This window comes from Schistocerca americana, chromosome 7, assembly GCF_021461395.2.
Source record: "Schistocerca americana isolate TAMUIC-IGC-003095 chromosome 7, iqSchAmer2.1, whole genome shotgun sequence".
Taxonomy (NCBI): Eukaryota; Metazoa; Arthropoda; class Insecta; order Orthoptera; family Acrididae; genus Schistocerca; species Schistocerca americana.
In genome coordinates this window covers 441,613,412-441,639,766 of record NC_060125.1, presented here as the reverse complement: position 1 = coordinate 441,639,766, position 26,355 = coordinate 441,613,412, and the positions used below count along the sequence as shown (strand labels likewise).

The following is a 26,355-nucleotide window of genomic DNA, read 5'->3' as shown; positions in this document are numbered from 1 at the left end:
CATTCGGATCTCCGGGCGGGGACTACCCAGGAGGACGTCGTAATCAGGAGAAAGAAAACTGGCGTTCTATGGATCGGAGCGTGGAATGTCAAATCCCTTAATCGAGCAGGTAGGTCAGAAAATTTAAAAAGGGAAATGGATAGGTTAAAGTTAGATATAGTAGGAATTAGTGAAGTTCGGTGGCAGGAGAAACAAGACTTTTGGTCAGGTGAATACAGGGTTATAAATACAAAATCAAACAGGGGTAATGCAGGAGTCGGTTTAATAATGCATAAAAAAAATATGAGTGCGTATATACTGCTACAAACAGCATAGTGAACGCCTTATTGTGGCCAAGATAGACACGGCCCACACCTACTACAGAAGTACAAGTTTATATGCCAACTAGCTCTGCAGATGACGAAGAAATTGAAGAGATGTATGATGAAATAAAAGAAATTATTCAGATAGTGAAGGGAGACAAAAATCTAATCATCATTGGTGACTGGAATTCAGTAGTAGGAAATGGGAGAGAAGGAAACGTAGTAGGTGAATATGGACTGGGGCTAAGAAATGAAACAGGAAGCCGCCTGGTAGAATTTTGCACAGAGCACAACATAATCATAGCTAACACTTGGTTCAAGAATCATAAAAGAAGGTTGTATACATGGAAGAAGCCTCGAGATACTGACAGGTTTCAGATAGATTATATAATGGTAAGACAGAGATTCAGGAACCAGGTTTTAAATTGTAAGACACTTCCAGGGGTAGATGTGGACTCTGACCACAATCTATTCGTTATGAACTGTAGATTAAAGCTGAAGAAACTGCAAAAAGGTGGGAATTTAAGGAGATGGGGCATGGATAAACTGACTAAACCAGAGGTTGTACAGAGTTTCTGGGAGATCATGAGAGAACAATTGACAAAAATGGGGGAAAGAAATACAGTAGAAGAAGAATGGGTAGCTCTGAGGGATAAAGTATTGAAGGCAGCAAAAGATCAAGTAGATAAAAAGACTAGGGCTAGTAGAAACCCTTGGGTAACAGAAGAAATATTGAATTTAGTTACTGAAAGCAGAAAATATAAAAATGCAGCAAATGAAGCAGGCAAAAAAGAGATCAACAGGAAGTGTAAAATGGCTAAGCAGGGATGGATAGAGGACAAATGTAAGGATGTAGAGGCTTATCTCACTAGGGGTAAGATAGATACTGCCTTCAGGAAAATTAAAGAGACCTTTGGAGAAAGGAGAACCACTTGCATGAATATAAAGAGCTCAGATGGAAACCCAGTTCTAAGCAAAGAAGGGAAAGCAGAAAGGTGGAAGGAGTGTATAGAGAGTCTATACAAGGGCGACGTACTTGAGGACAACATTCTAGAAATGGAAGAGAATGTAGATGAAGGCGAAATGGGAGATACGATACTGCGTGAAGAGTTTGACAGAGCACTGAAAGACCTGAGTCGAAACAAGGCCCCAGGAGTAGACAAAATTCCATCAGAACTACTGACGGCCTGGAGAGAGCCAGTCCTGACAAGACTCTACCATCTGGTGAGCAAGACATATGAGATAGGCGAAATACCCTCAGACTTCAAGAGAAATATAATAATTCCAATTCCAAAGAAAGCAGGTGCTAACAGACGTGAAAATTACCGAACAATCAGTTTAATAAGTCACGGATGCAAAATACTAACACAAATTCTTTCCAGTCGAATGGAAAAACTGGTAGAAGCCGACCTCGGGGAAGATCAGTTTGGATTCCGGAGAAATATTGGAACACGTGAGGCAATACTGACCCTACGACTTATCTTAGAAGCTAGATTAAGGAAAGGCAAACCTACGTTTCTAGCATTTGTAGACTTAGAAAAAGCTTTTGACAATGTTAACTGGAATACTCTCTTTCAAATTTTGAAGGTGCCATGGGTAAAACACTGGGAGCAAAAGGCTATTTACAATTTGTACAGAAACCAGATGGCCGTTATAAGAGTCGATGTGTATGAAAGGGAAGCAGTGGTTGGGAAGGGAGTGAGACAGGTTGCACCCTATCCCCAATGTTACTCAATCTGTATATTGAGCAAGCAGTGAAGGAAACAAAAGAAAAATTCGGAATAGGTATTAAAATCCATGGAGAAGAAATAAAAACTTTGAGGTTTGCCAATGACATTGTAATTCTGTCAGAGACAGCAAAGGACTTAGAAGAGGAGTTGTACGGAATGGATAGTGTCTTGAAAGGAGGGTATAAGATGAACATCAACAAAAGCAAAACGAGGATAATGGAATGTAGTCGAATTTAGTCGAGTGATGCTGATGGAATTAGATTAGGAAATGAGACACTTAAAGTAGTAAAGGAGTTATGCTATTTGGGGAGCAAAATATCTGATGATGGTCGAACTAGAGAGGATATAAAATGTAGACTGGCAATGGCAAGGAAAGCGTTTCTGAAGAACAGAAATTTGTTAACATCGAATATAGATTTAAGTGGCAGAAATCGTTTCTGAAAGTATTTGTATGCAGTCTAGCCATGTATGGAAGTGAAACATAAATAGATAAATAGTTTGGACAAGAAGAGAATAGAAGCTTTCGAAATGTGACACTACAGAAGAATGCTGAAGATTAGATGGGTAGATCATATAACTAATGAGTAGGTATTGAACAGGATTGGGGAGAAGAGAAATTGTGGCACAACTTGACTAGAAGAAGGGATCAGTTGGTAGGACATGTTCTGAGAGATCAAGGGATCACCAGTTTGGTATTGGAGGGCAGCGTCGAGGGTAAAAATCGTAGAGGGAGACCAAGAGATGAATATACTAAACAGATACAGAAGGATGTAGGTTGCAGTAGGTACTGGGAGATGAAGAAGCTTGCACAGGATAGAGTAGCATGGAGAGCTGCATCAAACCAGTCTCAGGACTGAAGACCACCACCACCACCACCACCACCACCACCACCACCACCACAACAACAACAACAACAAAACTTTACTATACTGTTGTACACTGATAAAGCTAATTCATCAACAATACTGAATTGTAAATCAAGATTCCATCCAATAAAGCACTGACGTCAAACTGCTATCCAACTAGCAATTTTAAATGTCTTCTTCTACCATCAGTCACAAAGCTGATGACAAGTGAACCCACAGCTTTAGTGATTCAAAACTTTGCCGTGTAACAATGAAAACAATCAATTTTTGACAAAATAGTTTAATTGGGCAGATAAAAAATCTACCCACCAAGCACTGGCAGAACACACATAAAAGGTTATAATTATGCAAGCTTTGGAGCCAGTGTGTCCTCCTTCAGAAAGGAGGGTTGATGGGGAAGGGAGTGGGGTGAAGGAAAATGACTGGAGAGGTCTAAGAAGAGGGGTAGATATAAGTAAAGTCACACACAACTGTGGGTCAGGGGAGACTTACCGGACGGGATGAGAATTGTCTTGGGACAATTTGATGCTGAGGTAAGAATTGTTGCTCACTGTCCCTGGGTGTATAAATTACATGGACGACATTGTTGTCACTGGCTCCACCACTGAAGAACATCTTCAAAATTTCCACACACTTTTTCATGTCCTACAGACTGCCAGTCTTAAGTGTAATCTTCAGAAACCAAAATTTTTTCAGACATCTATCACGTACTTGGGGTTTCAACTCTCTCGGGATGGTATTCGTCCGCTTCAGCAAACTGTCGCTGCGATCCATGCCCTTCCTCGCCCTACATCTGTTAAGGAACTGCAGGCCTTCTTTTGGAAAATAGGATACTATCACAAGTTTTTACTGTTTGCTGCTTCGGTGGCTCAGCCGTTGCATCGCCTGTTGCATAAAAACGTGCCTTTTCACTGGTCCGCGTCATGCGAAGCGGCTTTCCAGAAATTGAAGACTATGCTGAAGCAGGCCCCGTGCCTGGTTACTTATTGACCTGGCCAACATCTTGTTCTTGCCATGGGCGCCTCTCAATACGGGGTCGGTGCAGTCCTTGCGCACCGTTTTTCTCACAGTTCTGAACAACCCATTGCTTATGCCTCCAAAACGCTCATGGATGCCCAACTAAAGTACTCTCAAATTGAAAAAGAAGCTTTGGCCATTATTTATGCTCTTCATAAGTTTGTTGTTTTTCTCTATGGATCCAAATTTCATCTTGTTACGGATCACAAACCACTTATTTCCTTGTTTCAACCATCAACGTCGCTTCCCGACAAGGCTGCACACTGTCTCCAGCGTTGGGCACTTTTCTTGTCTCGTTTTAATTATGAGATTTATTTCCGGCTGACGGCTCAACATGCGAATGCTGATGCACTGTCTCGCCTTCCCAAGGGTCCTGACCTGGCATTCGATAGGGGCGAACTTTTGTGTTTCCATCTGGATGTTGCCGAGCAGCGGGTTGTGGACGGGTTGCCCATCACTGGGGACCGGCTGGCGGCTACTACGGGTTCTGACCCTACCCCCCCCCCCCCCCCCCCTACCCCCTTCGCCGTATTTCATGGTTTATGTACAATATGTGCACATAGCATACATCAAAATCATACGATACTTGTTCTTTATCTAACATACATTTTCTGGCTTTACCTTGTTTCAGTTTTTATAATGGAAAGTGTATTACACGTGGAAGTGCGGTTAAATAAGTTGAGTACATAAAGATTAGCCTGTGCTGCAGGTCAATCTACAGCCACATTCTTCACCAACTCTCGCCCAGTTTTTCACCTTTCAACTTGACCTAGACCTCAAACTATGATAAATATCAGTGTTACCACAACAAAGTGGATTTTATTATTATTATTATTATTATTATTAAGGGAACTGCTAGCAAGTACTTATCTTCAGAACATATCGATAGAACTGCTGATACACACAAAAAAGTACACACAGTACCCTACCTTTGAAACTATTAGTTCATTATTTGGGGAGGGGAGAGGGATAGGCAAGGGAGGGTTAAAAAATAAGAGCAGGCCACAGAGATCCCATGGATAAGAGAGGGACTAAAAAAGATCAGTGGAGACAGCAGAGAGTTAAGCACCGTGTCAGTTTCACTCTAGAGATGACAGTGTTAAAAGTAAGGATGGATCAGAGAGAGGGAAATTAAGCTGAAAGTGCAAGTAAAAACTAGTGGATTAGGGAGCAGGGAGGGGCGGAAGGGGGAGGGGGGGGGGGAGAGAATGAAGATGAAGACACTAAGTAGAGGATACAAGTTGGTTCATAAGCAGCATTTGTGATTTCACAAGTAACTCTAGCTTTCATAGTAAAGGATTTACTAGTGGTGGGGTTGGAATAATTGGTAGCAAGTGAGTACAAACAAAGGTTTTGCTGCGAGAACAATTGCAAAGGGGATGAACCTTTGTATAGGGATAGTGATTTGGGGACATCTAATAGTATTTCTAGGATGTTGGGGGGAGGGCAACAATAGGCTGGTGTGGGCTGGATATCAGGGGGAGATTGTTTCATTTCAAGGCTCGACTTTAAAAAGTGTTGCCCTTCGTGGAATAGTATCTGAGGCATTCAAGACTTGGGCAGTACTGAGTATTTTGCAAGTGGGAGCAGGATACTGCACAGGAGATTTGTTTGTGAATAAGATCTTTGACACAGTTGTGAGAGGAAAGTCAGACAGAGGTGGTTGTATAGGTGGGAGAGTTAGTAACATATTCCCTAGAAAACTAAATATTCTTTTATCAAAATGTGAACTGAGTCAGTTTACAGGATAACAGTTTTCCATTAAAAATTTGCCCACTGAATAGGAGTTGTCCAGGACCACTGTTTAACGTTAGGTTTAAAACTTGCTTTGCTACCTGCCAGACTTGGTATGGTGCATATGATCAAAAAATTTTGTTGCCACAGACTGCTTTAATAATGGTAATTTTTCTTCTATTGTTATACATATGGATGTCACTAATCCTCTCCAATTGTGCTACATTATTTATGATTAATTTCTTTTGGGAATATGTGTATTGTAATGCAGTTAAGATGCCTAACTCCTTGATGAGGTGCCTACATGATGACCAGGTAAACACCACATAATATTCTTACTGCTCACTTTTGTGCAATCAAGGCCGCTGTTCTAGGTGATAGGGTATCCCGGAAAATTATTTCGAAAGACACTGAGTGGAAATATGCAAAATGTGCCATAAGATTAATTTGTTTGTTTCCAAGACTAACAACTACGCAAAGAGAAAAGTAGCTGAACTTAACTGTATCAGTAGCTCAGTGATATGTTTCTTCCAGTTCAAGTTTTCATCAATCTGTACACTCAAAAATTGGGATCACTCTATCCTGTTTACTGACTCCTATCCACGTCCTACATAAATTGTTGGTATGTATGTATGTATGTGTTTGTGTATTTGTCGTACAGAGATGAAGGAGAATAATTTTCATAGAACTGCTTAATAGTTCACGATAATTCTTAGTTATTGTTCGTACTCGCGCACGCGCGCGCACACACACACACACACACACACACACACACACTTTTTTTCGGCTACAGTGTACTTAATTCTTTGAAAATCATCATTAACAAGCTTCTGCTGCTTTCTAATATGATTTATAACAACACTAATATCTGCAAAAAGTATCAATTCTTGCTCTATGAATTTTCAGTGGAATGTGATTCACATATACAAGGATTACGTGTGGACCAAAAGGTTGAACCCTGTGGGACTCCTTTTGTGATCTTTACCTAGTCACTACAGTTTTCTCTACTTCAAACACAATTTGGATTATACAGCACAATGTAGTGGATTTTGTTTGCTACATATTATGTAACTAGTTGCATGTAAAGCCATCAGTTCCATAACAATTAAGTTTTTTATTTTGGAAAACAATGTCAGTAAAGCACCTGGATGACTGTCTTTGTCACCTTTCTTACACAGAGGTCTAACAATTGCACATTACAATCTGCCTGGAAAAATTCCTTGAGCCAATCATGCATTACATATATTACTAAGGATATACTACTAAGGACATTAAGTTAGAAAAAACTCTTCAGAATGCTGTTAGAAATTCTATCTTAGAAATTTTAGAATTCTATTAATGTTTTGTGAAGGATGTTGGTAGTACTTTTATTTGCTTAAAGTTTTGTGAATGACTTTTTTAATATAGTCTCTTGCTTCTTCAAATGAACCATTAAATCCTGTTTTTGATGCTACATTAATAAAGTGATTGTTAAAAATACTTGTAACTTTTGAATTATTAGTCACAACATTAAACTAAATGACAAGTATGGTATCTTTTACACGGACTGGTTGTCCTGTCTCCTATTTCACTATATCCCATATAGTTTTAATTCTTTCTACAGCATTATCGTTTTCTGTCAGGATGTCCAAACTTTTGGACATGCTAATAAGTTTCCCAGAAATATCACAGATTTAGCAGAAGAGTAGATTTGCTGTAGGTGCCTACACTATGTGATCAAGAGTATCCAGTCACACCAGAAACATACACTATGAGATCAAAAGTATCCAGACACCCCCAAAAACATATGTTTTTTCATATTAGGTGCATTGTGCTGCCAACTACTGCCAGGTCCTCCATACGACCGAGCTCTGTAGTCATTAGACATTGTGAGAGCAGGATAGGGGCCCTCCACGGAACTCACGGACATGATCGGGTGATTGGGTGTCACTTGTGTCATGCATCTGTATGCGAGATTTCCACACTCGCAAATACCCCTAGGCCCACTGTTTCCGATGTGATAGTGAAGTAGAAACATGAAGGGACACAGCACAAAAGCGAACACGCTGACCTCGTTTGTTGACTGATAGAGACCGCCAACAGTTGAAGAGCATCCTAATGTGTAATAGGCAGACATCTATCCAGACCATCGCACAGGAATTCCAGACTGCGTCAGGATCCACTGCAAGTACTATGATATGACAGTTAGGCGGGGAGTGAGAAAAGTTTGATTTCATGTTCAAGCAGCTGCTCACAAGTCACACATCATGCCAGTAAATGCCACACGACTCCTCGCTTGGTGTAAGGAGCACAAACGTTGGACGATTGAACAGTGGAAAAACGTTGTGTGGAATGATGAATCACAGTACACAATGTGGCGATTCGATGGCAGGGTGTGGGTATGGCGAATGCTCAATGAATGTCATCTGCCAGTGTGTGTAGTGCCAACAGTAAAATTCAGAGGCACTGGTGTTATGGTGTGGTTGTGTTTTTCATGGATGGGGCTTGCACCCCTTGCTGTTTAGCTGGTACTGCCACAGCATAAGCCTACATTGATGGTTTAAGCACCTTTTTGCTTCCCACTGTTGAAGAGCAATTCTGGGATGGCGATAGCATCTTTCAAGACGATCGAGCACCTGTTCATAGTGCATAGCCTGTGGTGGTGTGGTCACACAACAATAACATCCCTGTAATGGACTGGCCTGCACAGAGTCCTGACCTGAATCCTATAGAACACTTTGGGGATGTTTTGGAACACCGACTTGTGCCAGGCCTCACTGACCGACATTGATACCTCTCCTCAGTGCAGCACTCCATGAAGAATGCGCTGCCATTACCTAAGAAACCTTCCAGCACCTGATTGAATGTATGCCTGCAAGAATGGAAGCTGTCATCGAGGCTAAGTGTGGGCCAACACCATATTGAATTCCAGCATTACCGATAGAGGGCGCCACAAACTTTTAAGTCATTTTCATCCAGGTGTCCAGATACTTTTGATTTCACAGTGTATACTGTAAGGGAGCATTTGATGTGGAAGGGACAGCATGTGTCACAGTGTAGCTATTATTGCTTATTGGTTGGTTTTATATGGACTGAGGTTTGGATGTGGGTTTCAGTGAGGTGGCAGTCTATGTCAAGGAAATATTACTTTGACCTTGGAAAAGAAGCAGGCAAATTTGAGTTTGAAAAATGACTAAAGCTTTTGCAGGAAGCAGAGGAATTCTTTACCAGTCCAGGCCACAAGAATGGCACTGATAAATCTGTACCAAACCAGAGTGCCCATCTTCTGGTTCTTCAGAGGTGCTTCTTCCAAGCAGTCCACAAAAAGCTTGGCATTCGATGATACCAGCCTGATTTCCATGGTAGCACCCTAATTTGTTTGAAGCAGTTATGTCTAAACATAACACAGTACAACAAATGTTTTAAGAAGACTTCTGTACATAAATTTATTAAGTTTGTGGTGACTATCAACCATGTCACGTATTAACATCTTTGTTTTCCAAGCTCTTTGGGAGCAGCCTGTGGTCTTGTGCGAAACTGTAAACACGTGTGTACTGGGAATCATTTATTCGTGGGTGCTACAACGAACTCTCGTTCTGTCGTGCACTACACGATGGACCGCTTGCAGCCTGCTACACTGCACACGAACCACCTAGATTTTCCAGTGGACGCCCCGGAATCATTTTCCAATTATCCACCTCGAGTTCACAGTAATTTGATGCAGTTTCTGAAAAACAACTAACTGTACTCAACAGAATGGTGTTTCTACATTTCCACAGCCACATGTGCTGGTATCAGGTACATATAATAACTTTTCATTATCCTACATGAATCTGCCATTGTGTTCCGTACCAACAGAATGTTTTTCGTGCACAAAACTTTGCATGTGAACGTTTTACGCTGAATGTGAACTTTCCACGTTTACCGAGTGCTCAACAAAGGCTGGCGTTGGCGGACTACAACTACAACCACCTCCACTGCCGCTTCGGCCTCAGGCAACTCGACAGACGACACTACGCACCACTCTGCTTGGTGTTATTTCCATTCCTGCTTTTGTTACGCAGCTAGGAAACGTTCCCAAACTAATACCGTGACCCCACTCAGGCACATCTCACAGATGCCTGTGTGTTAATATTTCTTCACCTCAGGCTCTAGGACACTTGTATGTGAAAGACGCAGTGTCTTGTTTCTAGGCGACACGTGGGCTGAGGTCAGTGGCATTACAAATCAAGCCAGACGCTCAGGCCAGGAAATTTCATGTTCATCCTGGAACTACGGATTTTGCGCCATCCCCTCCTACTTCCCCACCCCACACTACCAGCATCTGCTTTAAGAGTGTATCCAATGGCACACGCCATCCCTGCCACATCTGTTCTGCAATGTTAGACTATTTCAACAACTTCAATGCATTGGTAGCAGAGGGGCCCAGGAACTGTACTCTGTTTTTTTCCGCACACCGGTTGACTGTGGTCAACTCTTCACCAGTCCACTCTACGCCTGATGGCGTTACTCCATCGAATGCCCGACTCATTTCTCGACCACGGTCGAGCCAGCTGCGCCTACTATGTCGTGAACTGGTATACCACCACTGCACTCAAGCCAGTTACGCTGTAGAGCTACAAACAGGGAGCAGCAGTTTCCAACAAATCATTACACTGAGACTCCCCCATCCGTTCACCTAAACTACAGCCCCTTCACAAGGACCACCCATGCACATGATTTGCCTTGGTCAACCATGTACTGCAGCTACATGGCATCGCTCATGACAACTAGTTCTTTTGCTTACTGTGTCACATCCATGATGAACCGGGCCTGCCTGCGATTTTGTGGCTTCGCCTCTCACTATGGACAAATATGTATTCGGCCAATGCACCATCGTCTAGCACCTCTCCAGATCTACAGAGGAAGCTATCCACATCATCAGTCACGAGTTGCTGGACTCCAGATCCCCCTCACAGCTCTGGCGGCACCTCTGCACTACGATTGACACACATCATATGCCGGACACTACACTTTGGACCACCTGGTTGCTCAAACTTCCTCCAGAAGGTCAAATTCACTTTCTCCGTCTAACTTCAGCCCCACTGGACGCTAAACTGAAGATCGCAGAATAGGTTTACACCATCTTGCCACCCCTGCGTACTTTCACAGGGGCCCTCAAGCTTCAGGGGTTGGCACAGCTGTGCTGCAGTTTCCATCATTTGTTACAGAGTGCACACAAATCACTCTGTGCATGCATGCCGACCCAACGCCGCCTGGTAGCCGTTGCCGTAACTCCTTGCGTACCAGCTCTACTGCGGCGGCGCCATCTGAGGAATCTACAAACACTACCGCCTCCATCGCTGATTCGACCTCAGGCAGGTCGACGGATAACACTACGCACTGCTCTGCTTCGTGTTATTTCCATTCCCACTTTGGTGGTTGCCCCCACTTCGAGCTGCCAATAATTTTTTGATCCAATCTCATTACATAACTAATTTAAACTTTCAACAGCAATTCATTAACACACTCTTACAGTGGAATTTCATTATCACCGACGTGGTTGAACCCGTGCTCAGGGTTTTCTCTTAGGCCATGCTCTTTCTCCTAACTTACAATGAGGTACATTAATCTTTAACTCAGCAGACTGTACCACTGGTTCTGATATTTCTTCCCTCTCCTCAGAGAGCACCACTCTATTGTACGTGCTAGTTGAAGCAGCTGTTGAAATGCTCTCTCTCAAATCATGCAATGACGAGCTTTGGGACAACAGCAAAGCCCTCACTTACACATTGCCGCAGTGCAAGCCAAGCTCACGGATGCTCGTAAGCACGTCACCCAACTGTCACATAAGGCCACGGCCCCAGCTCCCGCACCACCTCCTCACACCCGCAACTGATGCCGCGTGACATTTCTACTATCGGGCAGAAGCTGTGCTCACGATACCACCAAGTATCCCACTGAGCTCCACGACAGCGACTACCAGTGGATCACCATCACTGATGCTTATCTTCCTGCCTGGGACACACAAACATGTGCATTACAGGTTATACATACTTCATCAGGTGTGGGTCCATCACCCACGTCAGTGTTTGGGATCAACAAGGGTACTGTCCATAGCATCAATACCATGGAAAGTCCACTGCTGCTTGCAAAGGCCAGGTGTTTAAAACCAGAAAAACTTAAACATGCCAAAGCGATTATTCAGGAACTTTTAGACTATTCACCCTTCTAGTAGTTGTCGTTACCCATTCATTTGGTACCTAAGAAAGACAATACTTTCTCTCTCTGCGGAGATTATTGAGCGATTAACAACAGAATAATTTTAGATAATTATCCCATCTCTAATACTCAAGATTTTACTTCCCAACTGCATGGAGCACAAATTTTCAGTGCAACTGACTGTCACAAGGTGTACCACCAACTGCCAATGGCATCCAAAGACATCGAAAAAACTGCCATCATCCTGTCCAGATTGTTCTAGTATCTGTTTACGCCGTTCAGCCTTAAAAATGCCGCACAGACATGGCAACGGTTCATTGACTCATTGGTTGGAAAACTGGACTTTGTGTATGCGCACCTGGACGATTTGTTAATTTTTTTCTTCCTCACTCGACGAACATGAACTCCACTTAATTATGGAGTCCCTCTTACAAGCAAACAGTGTTGTGGTAAACAATGCTAAGTCACAACTCTGCCACACTAGTGTCACTTTTCTGTGCCACATGGTTTCTGACAGCAGCTTCCCCTGTACCAGAACGGGTCGAGGCTATTAGTACGGTGCCTTTGCCCAAAGACTTTCAAAAGCCTCTGCTGCTTCCTAGGAACTATAAATTACTACCGCAAACAATTTCCCCAAGCTGCCAAAACAGAAACCCCACTGATGAACACTCTTGCAAGCCAAAAGACTTCAGGGTCTTGGGCGGTCATGTTGACTCCCGACATGCGACATGCACTTGACAACCTCTAGTCAGCCTTACAGACGGTTGTTACGCTCACTCACCCCATCCCTCACGCTCCAATCTCGCTTACTACAGACAGAAGTGATACAGCAGTTGGGGCAGTACTTCAGCAAACTGTGGGTTCTGTTATACAGCCACTCAGATTTTTCTCCAACAAACTGTCCACTTCCCTATGCAAATGGTCGACCTTCAACTGAGAACTATTTGCCATTTACGCCGCATTGCACTCCGATACTAAAACAGGACTCAAACTTGAGTTAGACACTTTCTGGTTTCTTGTCACCCATCTGGTGCAATATTTCAACAGAATGCATACGTCTGGTGATTCCTGCACCTCTCCACTGGGACATTTTTAATAGTATTCACGACTTGACACACACACACACACACACACACACACACACACACACACACACACACACACACACACACACACAGAGAGAGAGAGAGAGAGAGAGAGAGAGAGAGAGAGAGAGAGAGAGAGAGAGAGAGATTGTAGCCCCCCCCCCCCACTCCTTCCATTATATACAGACGCCATCGCTATTACAGCCGACACGGTGGCCCCAACCCTTTTATTATTGTGGATCTCTCACTTTGGCTGCCCAGCTTCAATCACCTCTGATCAGGGTCATCAGTTTGAGTCCACCCTTTTCTGGCAGTTTTGTGAACCGTGCGGGGTGAAACAACTTAGAACAACAGCATACCATGCTCAGAGCAACGGGCCTGTCAAATGCTGGCACTGAAGTTTAAAGCTTCACTGATCTGCCATGAAGGCAAGTGGGCCGACACCCTACTGTGGGTAACGTTAGGCGTTCGGGCAGCATACAAAGAATACCTTGGCGCATCTCTGGTGGAAGTATTATACGGAGAACCCCTCACACTCCCAGCAGAGTTAGTTGAGCCTTCACTCCCTCTGGATCAAATCTGCGATTCAACCTTCGTCAGGCATGTTAAGCAGCTAATCACTAACATTTGTGTGGCCCCTCCTCAGCTGCACTTACTTCCCCCCATATTCCTGCACCAAAACTTAGCGGCGTGCACTCGCATCATGGTGCGCAATGACACTGTCGCACTCAGCCCTCCGTACTCTGGCCCACACAAAGTCATCTTGCAGCACAACAACATGTTCAAAGTGCTCATTAACAGTACACCTTAAACCGTATCTCTCTGCTGCCTCAAACTGGCGTGGGCTCTAGGAGAACTGCTCGACACTCCATCAAGCCAGCCCCCACCTCCTGCTACACCCGCCTCGAATGGTTTGCGGGTAAGTGACGACCATTCCTATTCTTGTGATGTTACCTACTCCCAGCCTTGTGACAGAGCTACATGTGCATGTGACATCACCCTACAGAGTGATGGGGCAGCTAGTCAGTACAAAAACTGTAAAAATCTCCAAAATTTATGCATGCATTGCCATGATTTTCAGATTCATGCAGATTGGAATTTTTTCGCAACAAGTCATGGTAAAAATGTATGTGACGGTTGGTATTGGTGCTACCATTAAGCGCATGACATTACGAGCTAGTCTGCAGCACCCTACAGAAGGTCACATTCTAACACCTCTTCAATTATTTACCTGGGTACAGAAAAATATCTCTGGCATACAATCATTCTATGTTTTGAAAGATGAGGTGAAATCAGTTGAAGAGTTGCTAAAAAGCAGACTAGAACACGTTAAAACTGTTGCAGGCACAAGGAGCCATCATCACTTCTCTCCAGCGGGCTCTGACAATGTGCAGATGAGCAGACTGTCTGGTTATAACTATAGGTTCATGCACAACATGTGTCTTCACAGTGTGTCTGACTCAGAATTCAGAAGCAAAAGCAGCAACATACTACCAGGTTGCTATGTTATTGCTGTTTATGATGACAAATGGCACTTAGGATGTGTTGCATAGTGCTGTGAAGCAGAAGGTGGCGTATTTGTGAACTTCATGGCACCAACAGGACCAGCAAGATCATTTTATTGGCCACGTTTGGCAGACAGGTGTTGGATTCCTTTTGAACATATTGTTATGACAGTTCCAGTTCCTAGCACAGTGTCAAGAAGACAGTACAATTTGCCACTCAGTGTACAGTAACTAAAGTGTGGGATAACTTCTGTTTGAAGCACAATCGACTGGTTTTTAGCAGTTAAGGTGCAGTAAACATGAATGATAGGTTGTGTTAATCTGTCTATATGCTGTTGCTTAGTGAATAAACAGTTGTGGGAGAGGATAAGAAGAGGCAGAACAGTTTCCGATATGTTTTTACAAAATTTTGTTGTGGAACAATGGCCACATCGCCAAATACATCTGTCAACTTCCACTGTACGCAAATGTCTACCAATAACATGCTGAAATTTTGAGATATATATCATTATGGTCAACTTATGCAGTGTGTGAAATTTGGCTTGGATACCACTTGTCCGTTTTGTGCTACCACACTTTGAAAATCGATGTTTTTCAGGTAATTTTTCAAATTTTTGTATTTTCGTGTGCATGTAACTCAGTTTTTGTGACTGATATGGGCATGATGAGTTCTGTGTGTGTTTAAGCCACATTAAGCTTACCACAAAAAAATTTATACCCTTTTGAGTGAATTAGCCTATATTTGGCATAGAGGGCACCTACAATATGTATCTTTTAACATATTACATTTTTTTAAATCACATTTTGGATTTTTTTATTTTCCCTCAGAAATATGTTGTTGGTGTTTCGATTCATGGAGTGTGTTCTCTAAATGGATGTTACTGGGATGTAAAAATTTCACTGGACTGTGTGGAATAGTTCCAAAGTTATTACGACCCGAATTTGGGTCTGAAGATAGATTGCCAGATGCGGGTTGCAATTTCCGAGTCACGCCACCTCCTTTCACAAGTCATAATTCTGGAACTAATTGGCAGGGGAAACTAATACTTTGTACACGAGTGTTCCACACATGGTAGAATTAGTGTACTGAATTTGAGTCAAATCAGACTATGAGCTGGAGCCTCTGGTTGAACTGACATGGAATGACCCATATATTGTTTGTTTTTGTTTAACCTCCTCCCTCACCCCCCTCCCTCCCCCAGGTGCTTCCTTTACATGTATGACCTAATATTTGTCTCCACACACTAGGGAGGGGACGGTGTTAATGTGGCAATTATCAACCAAGTTGATCATCAACATCTTAGTTTTCCAAGCTCTTTGGGTGCAGTCAGTGGTATAGTGTACATCATTGGATCCGGCAATCCTACAACACTAAACCCATTAGTGTATAACATACAATTGACAAGGTCATTAGACACAGAACTCAAGCTCAGGCTGGGGAAGGATGAAGAACGAAATTAGACAGACCCTTTAAAAGGGCCAATCCTGGCATTCACCTTAGTTGCTTAGAAATTGCAGAAAACCTTAATCTGGAAGGTTGGATTGGAACTTTAATCATCATCCTCCCAAATGCAAGTTCAATGTGCTAACCACTGCACTACCTCACTTGGCCCTTTGGAGAAGACAAACACCTGTATGTATACTATGAGCTCAGATTACATGTCAAATCTAAGCAAAGAAGGCATAGCTGAAAGATGGGAGGTATATGCAGGGTGTTACAAAAAGGTACGGCCAAACTTTCAGGAAACATTCCTCACACACAAAGAAAGAAAATGTTATGTGGACATGTGTCCGGAAACACTTACTTTCCATGTTAGAGCTCATTTTATTACTTCTCTTCAAATCACATTAATCATGGAATGGAAACACACAGCAACAGAACATACCAGCATGACTTCAAACACTTTGTTATAGGAAATGTTCAAATGTCCTCCATTAGCGAGCATACATGCATCCACCCTCCGTTGCATGGAATCCCTGATGTGCTGATGCAGCCCTGGAGAATGGTGTATTGTATCACAGCCATCCACAATACGAGCACAAAGAGTCTCTACATTTGGTACCGGGGTTGCGTAGACAAGAGCTTTCAAATGTCCCCATAAATGAAAGTCAAGAGGGTCGAGGTCAAGAGAGCGTGGAGGCCATGGAATTGGTCCGCCTCTACCAATCCATCGGTCACCGAATCTGTTGTTGAGAAGCGTACGAACACTTCGACTGAAATGTGCAGGAGCTCCATCGTGCAGGAACCACATGTTGTGTCGTACTTGTAAAGGCACATGTTCTAGCAGCACAGGTAGAGTATCCTGTATGAAATCGCGATAACGTGCTCCATTGAGCGTAGGTGGAAGAACAAACTAAAATGAGCTCTAACATGGAAATTAAGCGTTTCCGGACACATGTCCATATAACATCTTTTCTTTATTTGTGTGCGGGGAACGTTTCCTGTAAGTTTGGTCGTACCTTTTTGTAACACCCTGTATAAGGAAAACAAACTTTAGGGCAATATTATAGAAAGATGAGATAGATGATACGACACTACAAGAATTCGACAGAGCACTAAAGACCAAAGAAACAAGGCTTCTGGACTATATTTCTTTCCCATGTAATTATTCATATCCTTGCGAGAGCCAAGCATGATTAAAATATTCCACCTGTTGTGTAAGATAAGACAGGGGAATCACACTCAGACTTTTAGAAGAATGTAGTAATTCCATTTCCAAAGAAGGCAGGCGAAGACAGGTTTGAATACTACCGAAGTAACTGTTTAATAAGTTATGGTTACAAAATAGTGATATAAATTATTTATCTAAGAATAGAAAAACTGATAGAAGCTGACATCAGGGATAATCAGTTAGGATTCTGAAGAAATATGGGAATGCCCGAGGCAACACTGATCCTACAACTGATCTTAGAAGTTAGGTTTAGGTAAAGTAAAATTACGCTTATAACTTTTGTAGATTCGGAGAAAGCTTTTGACAATGTTGACTGGAATATACTCTTAAAAATTCTGAAGCTAGCAGGGATAAAATACAAGGAGCACAACGTTACATAAAACTTTTATACACAAACCAGACAGAACGTCTAGGAGTCAATGGGCATAAACGGAAGCAGTGGTTGAGAAACTAGAGACAGGGTTATAGCCTATCCCGAGTCGTCTTCAATTTCTGCACTGGGCATGCAATACGAAAACCAAAGAAAAACTCGGAGAAGTAACGAAAACTTTTTACGTTAGCCATGGCTTAGTTTTGTCAGATGGCAAAGAACAGCTGAATGGAGTGGACAATGTCTTCAAAGGATATAAGATGAACACTAACAAAAGCAAAACTAGTGTACTGGAATGTAGCCAAAATAAGGAAGGCAATGTTGAGGAAATGAGACATCGAAAGTAGTAAACAAGTTTTGCTACTTGGGCAGCAAAATAAAGGCTGATGGCCGAAGTACAGGGGATATCTAAGTGGCACACACGGACATCTGCATTTGTTTTGTCTTAAACACTGTAAAAATGGTCATATGGTGGATAATTTTTACACGAATAAAATTAGAAGGAAAGAAATACTCATAAGCTACATACCTCTTTTGTGGATCATTAACTGCATTCCTGGGGAATATCACATGTTCTTCCCGGGATCCAAGAAAATTATTCTTGCATTTGGTAGAAACGTTCTGCAACCATTTTTCAATTTCAGATTGTTTATCAGATGAATCATTGGAACATAATACTGTACTGGTTGCATTACGAGATAAGACACTTTTCATGAGAGAGTTTGCACTTTCGGAAGAACTTTCAGATTCACTATCAGACTCACTGATAACAATGTTTACATTCTGAGTATAAGTTTTCTTAGGCTTTCCCGCTGCAACTGAATTGGACTCGTCAGAGCTAGTCTCAGATATCACTATAGTACTATTGCATCTGGAAACACTGGCTGGCGTCCTCACTTCAATCTTTACCTTAGGGCTTTCTACGTCTTCGCCGATTCTAATCTTGTTATCTACTTTGACACTGCAAGTAAACTGAGACTCACTACCCCTCCTAGATGGGTCAAAGGGAAGAGTATGGTCTTCCTCATTCAGCAAGCTTGTCTTGGCGACTTCTATTTTAGTTTCTTTGAGAGAAATGTTATCCTCTGCGTCCAAATATGTTTTATCAAAATGTTTACGGTGAATATCATCTGTCGACAAATTACTAATCCTGGTAAAAAGAGGCATCTGTTGTAGTCGATCACATCTCTGAGGGGATTTATTGTTACGTAAGGCATTGGCTTTCTTATCCTGGCCTCTATTAGTGTGTCTCAGTGACAATTTGGTAATCTCTGTAAAGCAAATAGACATGAACATTTATTACACATATGCACTAACGAAAATGTACATTGAAATAAATTTTATACTCACTGCTATGCACGTGTTTCTTTAGTTTTCTTTTGGGGCTAAATGAAACGAAGGATGAATCCATATTAAAGGAATTGGGACCTCACACTTTAATCCTAAAACAATATAAGATGTAATTAAAATTTTATTTCAAGCTTTCATACTCATTTCATAGCACATTTTACAGATTTCGTCAGAGAAGTCTTCACATAATTCGTAAATTCTCCCACTTTTAACCTTCAACCAGTTCAGTGCACATGATTAACAATATGCTGAGCAGGCACCACTAAGAAAGTTTCGCTTTGCTGTCAGTTAATACAATGATGCTATGCCACTGCTTTTCATTTGGCAATACTATCAAGATGCCCTACGAATCCAAGTTACTAAGTCGCATTAAGCTAATGAATTAAAAGAAAGCAACAAACAAGTAATTTGTGAAAGTGCTAGTCAAACATTTGGTTCGCCTCTAATTTTAACAACAGGGTTGTCACAAATGAGAATTGGTATGAAATCTAAAACAAATCAAGTACTGGTCGTTATAATGGATACTACTGTTGACACGCACATTATGACTTCGATTCACATAACCAGTTCAACACCAGCATTTAATACGTATGTCCAGCGTCAATTCTTTACCATCTGACAAACACATTCAAGCGTCGTGGATTTAAATCTCGTATCTTTTACAGATGTTATTCATACAGCAATGTAGCAAGGATATCCGTTAAACTAATATCGACAGGACCGACTAATATCGATATAAAACGGGATACACTTCCGAGACATAAATCACTTACCTTGTGTGTGGTTACACGAGGTACGAAATTAGGCACTGGAATAAGTAAAGCGCACATTAACAGGGGCCATTGTCATTAAGTGGTACGAAGATTATCAGGTGCTATGAAATATCGTCCAATAATTGTGAAGTTTGTCTTATACTTAAAATGAGCGGAGAGCTTTAACCGCAAGAGAAAATTAACGGGGACAGAGATTACAATAAGAAAAGTCTTACATAAGAGCGTCTAAAGATCTTGAATATCCCATTTTGGTTTCCAGAATATGTGAACTCAGGATGGCAAAGTAATTATCAAGACCACAGCTGGAAAGAAGACAGTTACAAACTGATGATCTATAATTTATTTATTTACTTGTTCATTCATCTGTAGACAAATTTCTTTCTATGGATGTCATCGTTACATACACACACAAACACACACACACACACACACACACACACACACACACAGACAGACACACACACACACACACACACACCATATATAACTGAGGTGGAGAAGATAATGGAAAAAACACGGTATATACAAGCAATTCATAATACAAATTAATACAAATATACTTATATTTAACATATCACTGAATTACATAGGAAAGAAAGAGCCTGTTTCAAACAAGAGAAATTAATCATAAGTATCCTCCAATAATACACCTTGGTTTTGTATTGCATGGAGTAAATTACAAAGTACAATGTATTGTGCTGCTTATCAGCATATGCCATCCTCTTTATCTACTTTGTAATTGGTTAAGCTGTGTGTTTATTTGTAATAATTTTATGTTGCATGAACTCTTTAAAAGAATAAAAACTATTTTTAGTGACAATTCTTTAAGATATCTTTTAAATTTATAGAGTTCCTTGATTCCTTTTGGCAGTTTATTACGTATCTTGATTTCTTGGTAAAACATAGTGGTTTGGGTATTAGCCCTGTTCACCCTATCCATGTGCAAGCAATGTGGTTTGATGGTAATGTATGGAGCTGTTTACTTCATATTGCTCAGTGTTTTTTATATAACAACTGCAGTTTTGAACACATATTCACTTAAAAGTGTCAGAACACCCAATTTTTAAATAGCTCCTTGCAGTGGACCCTTTCATGAGTCTTTCTCATCATTCTGATGGCTCGTTTTTGCAGTTTGTACGTATTTCTCACATCCCGAGCATTTGCACCACAGAATACTATGCCATAACGGCGACAGAACGTGTTTGTGTAATATGTTGCTTTTAGGCATGAGTTATTACACACTGTGGTTAATATTCATAATGCATAGCATGATGTGTCCATCCAATATTGATTTACTGGTCTCAGGAGAAAGGGACATATGTCCAAAAATGCAACTTTTCATCAAACAATAATGAAATCAGCTATTCCTCGAAAATCCTAACTATACATATTTGTTTTTTTTCCTTCATTGATGAGAGAGGATAGTTTACTGATTAGAGAACTGAGTAAGGGTGGAATGATCTCAAGGCTAATAGATTTTGTTGTGAAGAATTGTGGAATTTGTAAAGAGCTGAGTTGTGTACATTTGGGTTGTGTACATTTCATTATTTGTCATTTGATTTGGTAATCAAGTGATTGATTAGATGATACTACTTAGAGTCTTATGATAAGTCATAGAGTAAATATTATCAGTTAATTAAACGTTAAGCACGTGATGACAACAACAACAACAACAACAACAACAATGACAACAAAATAATAATAATAATAACAATAATTGTGATAATATTTTTAACTAAAAAGTAGTTTTGAGAGCTTAGAACTTCATTTTTAACGATTTACATTGTACTCAAAAACTGAAATTTGTTAATTAATAACTGCTTCAAAGATTCCTTAAGTCAAATTGCATCTTGACTATCTTCAATGGTGTAAGGAAGTTTGTCTCTCATGTGTACATCACAATTTAAATCTCTATAATATGCACGAAATGCAGTAAGTATTACTGGCAGTAAATCCAGGTGGTTCTTCTTCTTTTCTCTGCTAATACACAATTTACCTTGATAAGGTAATTCTGGCAGAATATTATCATGAGCATTACCTCGATGCCTGCAAGTTTCTTTCATTAATTCAGGTGTTTTGTCCAGCATATTCTTGTGTAACATAGAACCTACTTCTTTTTTTTGTGAAATGTAGCCATTTCATATCTCTCTGGATGATTTTGTATCCAACACCATCAACCTTTTTTATTTACAGAGACTTTTTGAGTGGATCAGAATACTGAAAGAAGTCATGTTGGGTCATCTGTAATACCTTGAAATGTTTGTAATTTCCTGTTTGTTGTACCAGTTGCATCCAATCCTGAGGGTGGTTTATAGGCGCTTTGTTCTTCTGTTCCTTTTTTTTCTATTGAGGAGTGATTGGTTTCGGACTCCATGTGAGTATGCTCTGCAAAAAGGATAGTCATCAGTCATTTCTATGTTGATAACATTTTTCATAAAGACATACCATAGCAACCAATGACTGTTTTTTTCTGTCCACCACAAATATTTGAATAAGTAGTGACATATTTCACACGAGGAGGAAGGCTATGTAGATGTTTAGTAACACAAAATGCATCTTGATTTGGTCCTACACCTCCAATGTCATCACTCCATATGAAACAGTATGCCTGAGAATGAGTACAGTCATGTATAGTAAGACTGTATGTCCATAGAAGCTGTATGCAGCATTTAATGGAGATGTCAATTTTTGGAGTGGTCAAACACTACTGCATGTCGAAAGTCAGAGTCACCTTGCTGTATGTCTTGTCCACTATGGAAGCATTTACATATTTAGATTTTGAACAGTATGCAGCATCAGAAAGGTCATAATGAAGTTTTAACTTTTGGTAAAGTTTCTTTTTATTCTCCTCCTTTGTATTGGAGATGTACATTTTCAACCTGACAAGGGTCATTTTTTGGTGCTTTTGTGAAAGTAAGACTCATAGACTGTCTTATTTACTGGTTCGTTACTTAAATCCCTGCAAAAAGTTTATACTCTTCAGATAGCTGCTAAGGAATGTAGTATGAGGGAAGATACATTTTTGCAGAATCGCGCCTTGAATAGTCGCTGCCATAGGCCGGGGTAGAATTTATGTGTTGGATTGCTATGTCCTAATGCTCCTGCTGTGATTCGTTTACTGGTTCATGAGGGCCTCTGCTATCTTCACTTGATATGCCTGAAATCGAGTAACAAACTTATTATTTTCGTCTAAAATTGTCAGACTACATGCTTTATACACTATAACCAATTCACCAAATATTTGTAATTGATGTTTGTGGGTTACGAACAGCATCTTCAGTTTGTTAGGATCAGCAACCGACCTTCCAGTACTTGTAATAAGACTGGCGATGTAAGCAACTCTTCTGCTATAATCTCCCATATTCCAATATTCTTTGAAGACATTTTCTCGCTGTTCATCAGAAATACGGTCCTTGCACTTCATTCTACACACTTCCAGCCTCTTATATGAGTTTCTTTTGACAAGTTTTCCTCTCTTTGAAACGTATTCCTTTCCATGGTTCCTGTTTACCTTCCTCTGAAACCTTGTATCAGGTGTTTCGCCTTTTAAACTCATTTATTTTGTTGCTCCATCTCAGAAGTATCCTCTGATTCCTCTGTGATATGAAAGTTTTGCAGATTTCACTGGACCCTGCAAAACAAAACATTTGAAATCATGGTTGTATACATCATCACTGATGTATGACAGAAAAAAATATTTAAACGTATTTCTATGATTTCTAATACATTTAAATGTCATACAATTTGATTACCTAACTGGCTTTCTGAATCAGATGAACGCGTTTCAGCTTGTGGGACATACATTGTATCTTTCTCGAAATAACTCAATACTAGACAAATGCCATTTGAAATTAATGGGACATGATTTGAACCTGCAGAAAAATAGAAAAGAGCACAAGAGTAATATTAAGACTCATACTGTTACCTCATGAAATAAATAAAAAACGGTTCTATATGAGGTTTGAACTAATACTATTCGTCAATAACCACTGGTAATAGGAGTCGATCCCTGGTGTAGGTACTCAAATTTATGAGTCATCCATTCCCAAATATATTTTGCACATTGGAACCATTCTTCAAAGTCGTTCACTCCACACCATAAAAACTTTGGTAGGTAATATTTGGGTTTTACAAGCAAGCTGATGAATGATGAAAATAGTGTGTTATCTTAATACAAGGTGGGAATGCCAACAAGAGTGTAATGTAATAATGGAAATGTAATGTCACAATTCACTTTTTTATAATAGCCTCTACCAGGATGTTGCTGGTAACTGCAGAGAGAATGGCAACAACAATATTAATGTAATAATGTAAATACAATGTCACTTACATTGTTACATATAAGAAAAGAATTAGTAAACATGTGTTAAACCTGGAAAAATACTGTTACCCTAAAACCTCATAAAACAACGCCCTTCAGAATGTTATTTAAAAAATCAACTTGTGTTTAAAGATGTAAGCCTTGAAATATAATTGTATGAAGGGGCACAAGTTAATGTATGTTCTTTTCCACAACAACAGATAATGTGCAAAGGGGTATAAGTCAACTGATATCCCTTTCCCCAGCAAGAAACTTCGTTTTCAGAAGTCTTATCAAACCCATAAAGTATAACTCGGGAAAAACCTCTCCATGTAACTTATACCCCTTTCCTCAAGCAAGATCAGACATTTCCGAATGCACTGGATGTAATAACTCAAATTGGCCATTTTAGGACTTATACCCTTTCCCTGTGGGCGACCAATTATTGGTGATCAACATACATACTTAAAAATTTTGCACCAGTAACACACTCTATGGATCCATTATGTACTTTATGTTTTGTTATATTAGTTTTTTTATTATATTAAATGAGTATTTCACCACACCTACGTTTGCACTTGGTAAGTACTCTAGCATGCGTACATTGATTCTCTTGCAGTATCTGCAGCCGGTACAAACGAAAATTTTTTTTGTAGCTTGTAAGCCTTAACATAGTCAGAAAGTAATTGTGCGAATACGTATGGTAGCTGCAGGACACGACAATATTACAATATAAATGATCAGCTTATTCCTACGTCCATTACTACCCATAACAACGGATATTTTAACCATTCTCTGACCTCCAGCATCATCCCAATGGCCTGGAAAAATGGGCTGATAAAATGTCTACCTGAAAAGGAATCTGCCAAAGAACCTTCTGACTACAGGTTCTTTTGCAGTCTATCACCATTATCTAAAGCTTTAGAATACACAGTTCATGATCAGCTTACCAATTACTGAACACCAAATGGTCTTCTGGATGAATAACAATTTAGTTTCCTGAAATGTCGCAGCGTGACGACTACTACTCTCATAAAAGTAACTGGCGAATTGCGTTATAATTATAAAAAATAGTTAGAATGGAAAAATTAAAGGATAGTACAACTGTATTGTTATAAAATGTTCTGTGTGTACAAAATTGTGCTATTGTTCAGTCACTTCACCTTTCGCTGTTTCTCCTTTTTTTGTGTCCATCACTATATATATTTTAATTACATTTGTCATCTTCTGAAAGTTTCTCCTTCTTGTTAATCTGGCGAAAATATGACCATGGACTTACTTTCTTACATTTGAATTGCAGCTGCAGGCAGCCTATTCCAGGGAACACCAGTGTCTCTCAAGATGATATAAAACATGAAGGAAATTCCTCCCAGCCGGACGAAGTGGCCGAGCGGTTCTAGGCGCTACAGTCTGGAACCGCGCGACCGCTACAGTCGCAGGTTCGAATCCTGCCTCGGGTATGGATGTGTGTGATGTCCTTAGGTTAGTTAGGTTTAAGTAGTTCTAAGTTCTAGGGGACTGATGATCTCAGAAGTTATGTCCCATAGTGCTCAGGTCCATTTGAACCATTCCTCCCAACTTGGCTCCACTTCACTTCATTAAAAATACTTAATTCCGTTATTAAATCTTCTCTCATTCAGAATCACATGTAATACTACACACTTGTAGCTCGTCATACTCTCAGCAATACATCTTAACCATTCTTCTGCTTACAAGAGAGTGAAACAAAATCTTGTTCAAAAAAGTGAGTGATGTTGTTTGTTAATTTGTCTGTAGCTTGCTGTGCATTCATAACTAATGTCTTTGCCAACACTTATTGTTGGTCTTTGATTCCATCATTATTACTGTTCCATTTTTAATAAATTTTAACTTTACCATATCTGGGTGGTCTTTCACCATGTACCAGTACAATTGCCTTCACACTATATGTTACTATACTACAGAAATTTACAGAGTTTTTACATGCACATAACTTACATTTACTTTTGCTGATAGGCGTCGATGCCTTTTATTTGTCGGTTTCTCTTTTATTTAATGGAATAGATATGTTAGCTTATCCTATGTATTTCAGAGTTCTACAAGAAATTAAAAGATTATATACCTCATATGATAGTTTCTTACATGTTTGAATTTAGTGCACTGACAGTAATGTTCAGTTTCCTTTGGCCTCACTGCCAGGTTTAGCACCTGCACACTAGTAGGTTTAGTAGCTAAGCACGAGCCACTAACGAGCAACTTGCTAGTTGCTACCATTGTATGTGCATGCACTCATTTCTTCTTCACATTGACTGTCACACTTTCACCTGAGTATTACATATTAAAGAATTTCTGTGGAGTTTGTCTTCATTCTGGGTGCAGTGTGTATGTGTGCTTGTTGTTCGAAATCCGACGCTGTAGCAGAAGATCTCCAATCTTACAGCCTGGACGTCATTATTACCCGTCGTACTCGCATTTTCAGTGGAGAGAACCCA

The 26,355-nt window shown here is 40.5% G+C and overlaps 1 protein-coding gene across 1 annotated transcript in view; it reads right to left on the bottom strand.

Moving 5' to 3' along the window:
- Nucleotides 1-19,498, bottom strand: part of LOC124622424 — a 74,510-nt gene extending 55,012 nt beyond the window's left edge. The window contains exons 1-3 of the mRNA XM_047148117.1: nt 19,353-19,498; nt 18,812-18,903; nt 17,991-18,732 (exon numbers count right to left, since the gene is read on the bottom strand). Coding sequence (XP_047004073.1) covers nt 17,991-18,732; nt 18,812-18,872 — 803 coding nt within the window. The 5' untranslated portion in view covers nt 18,873-18,903; nt 19,353-19,498. The remainder of the gene's footprint in view (nt 1-17,990; nt 18,733-18,811; nt 18,904-19,352) is intronic.
- Between the last annotated feature and the right edge of the window lie 6,857 nt (nt 19,499-26,355).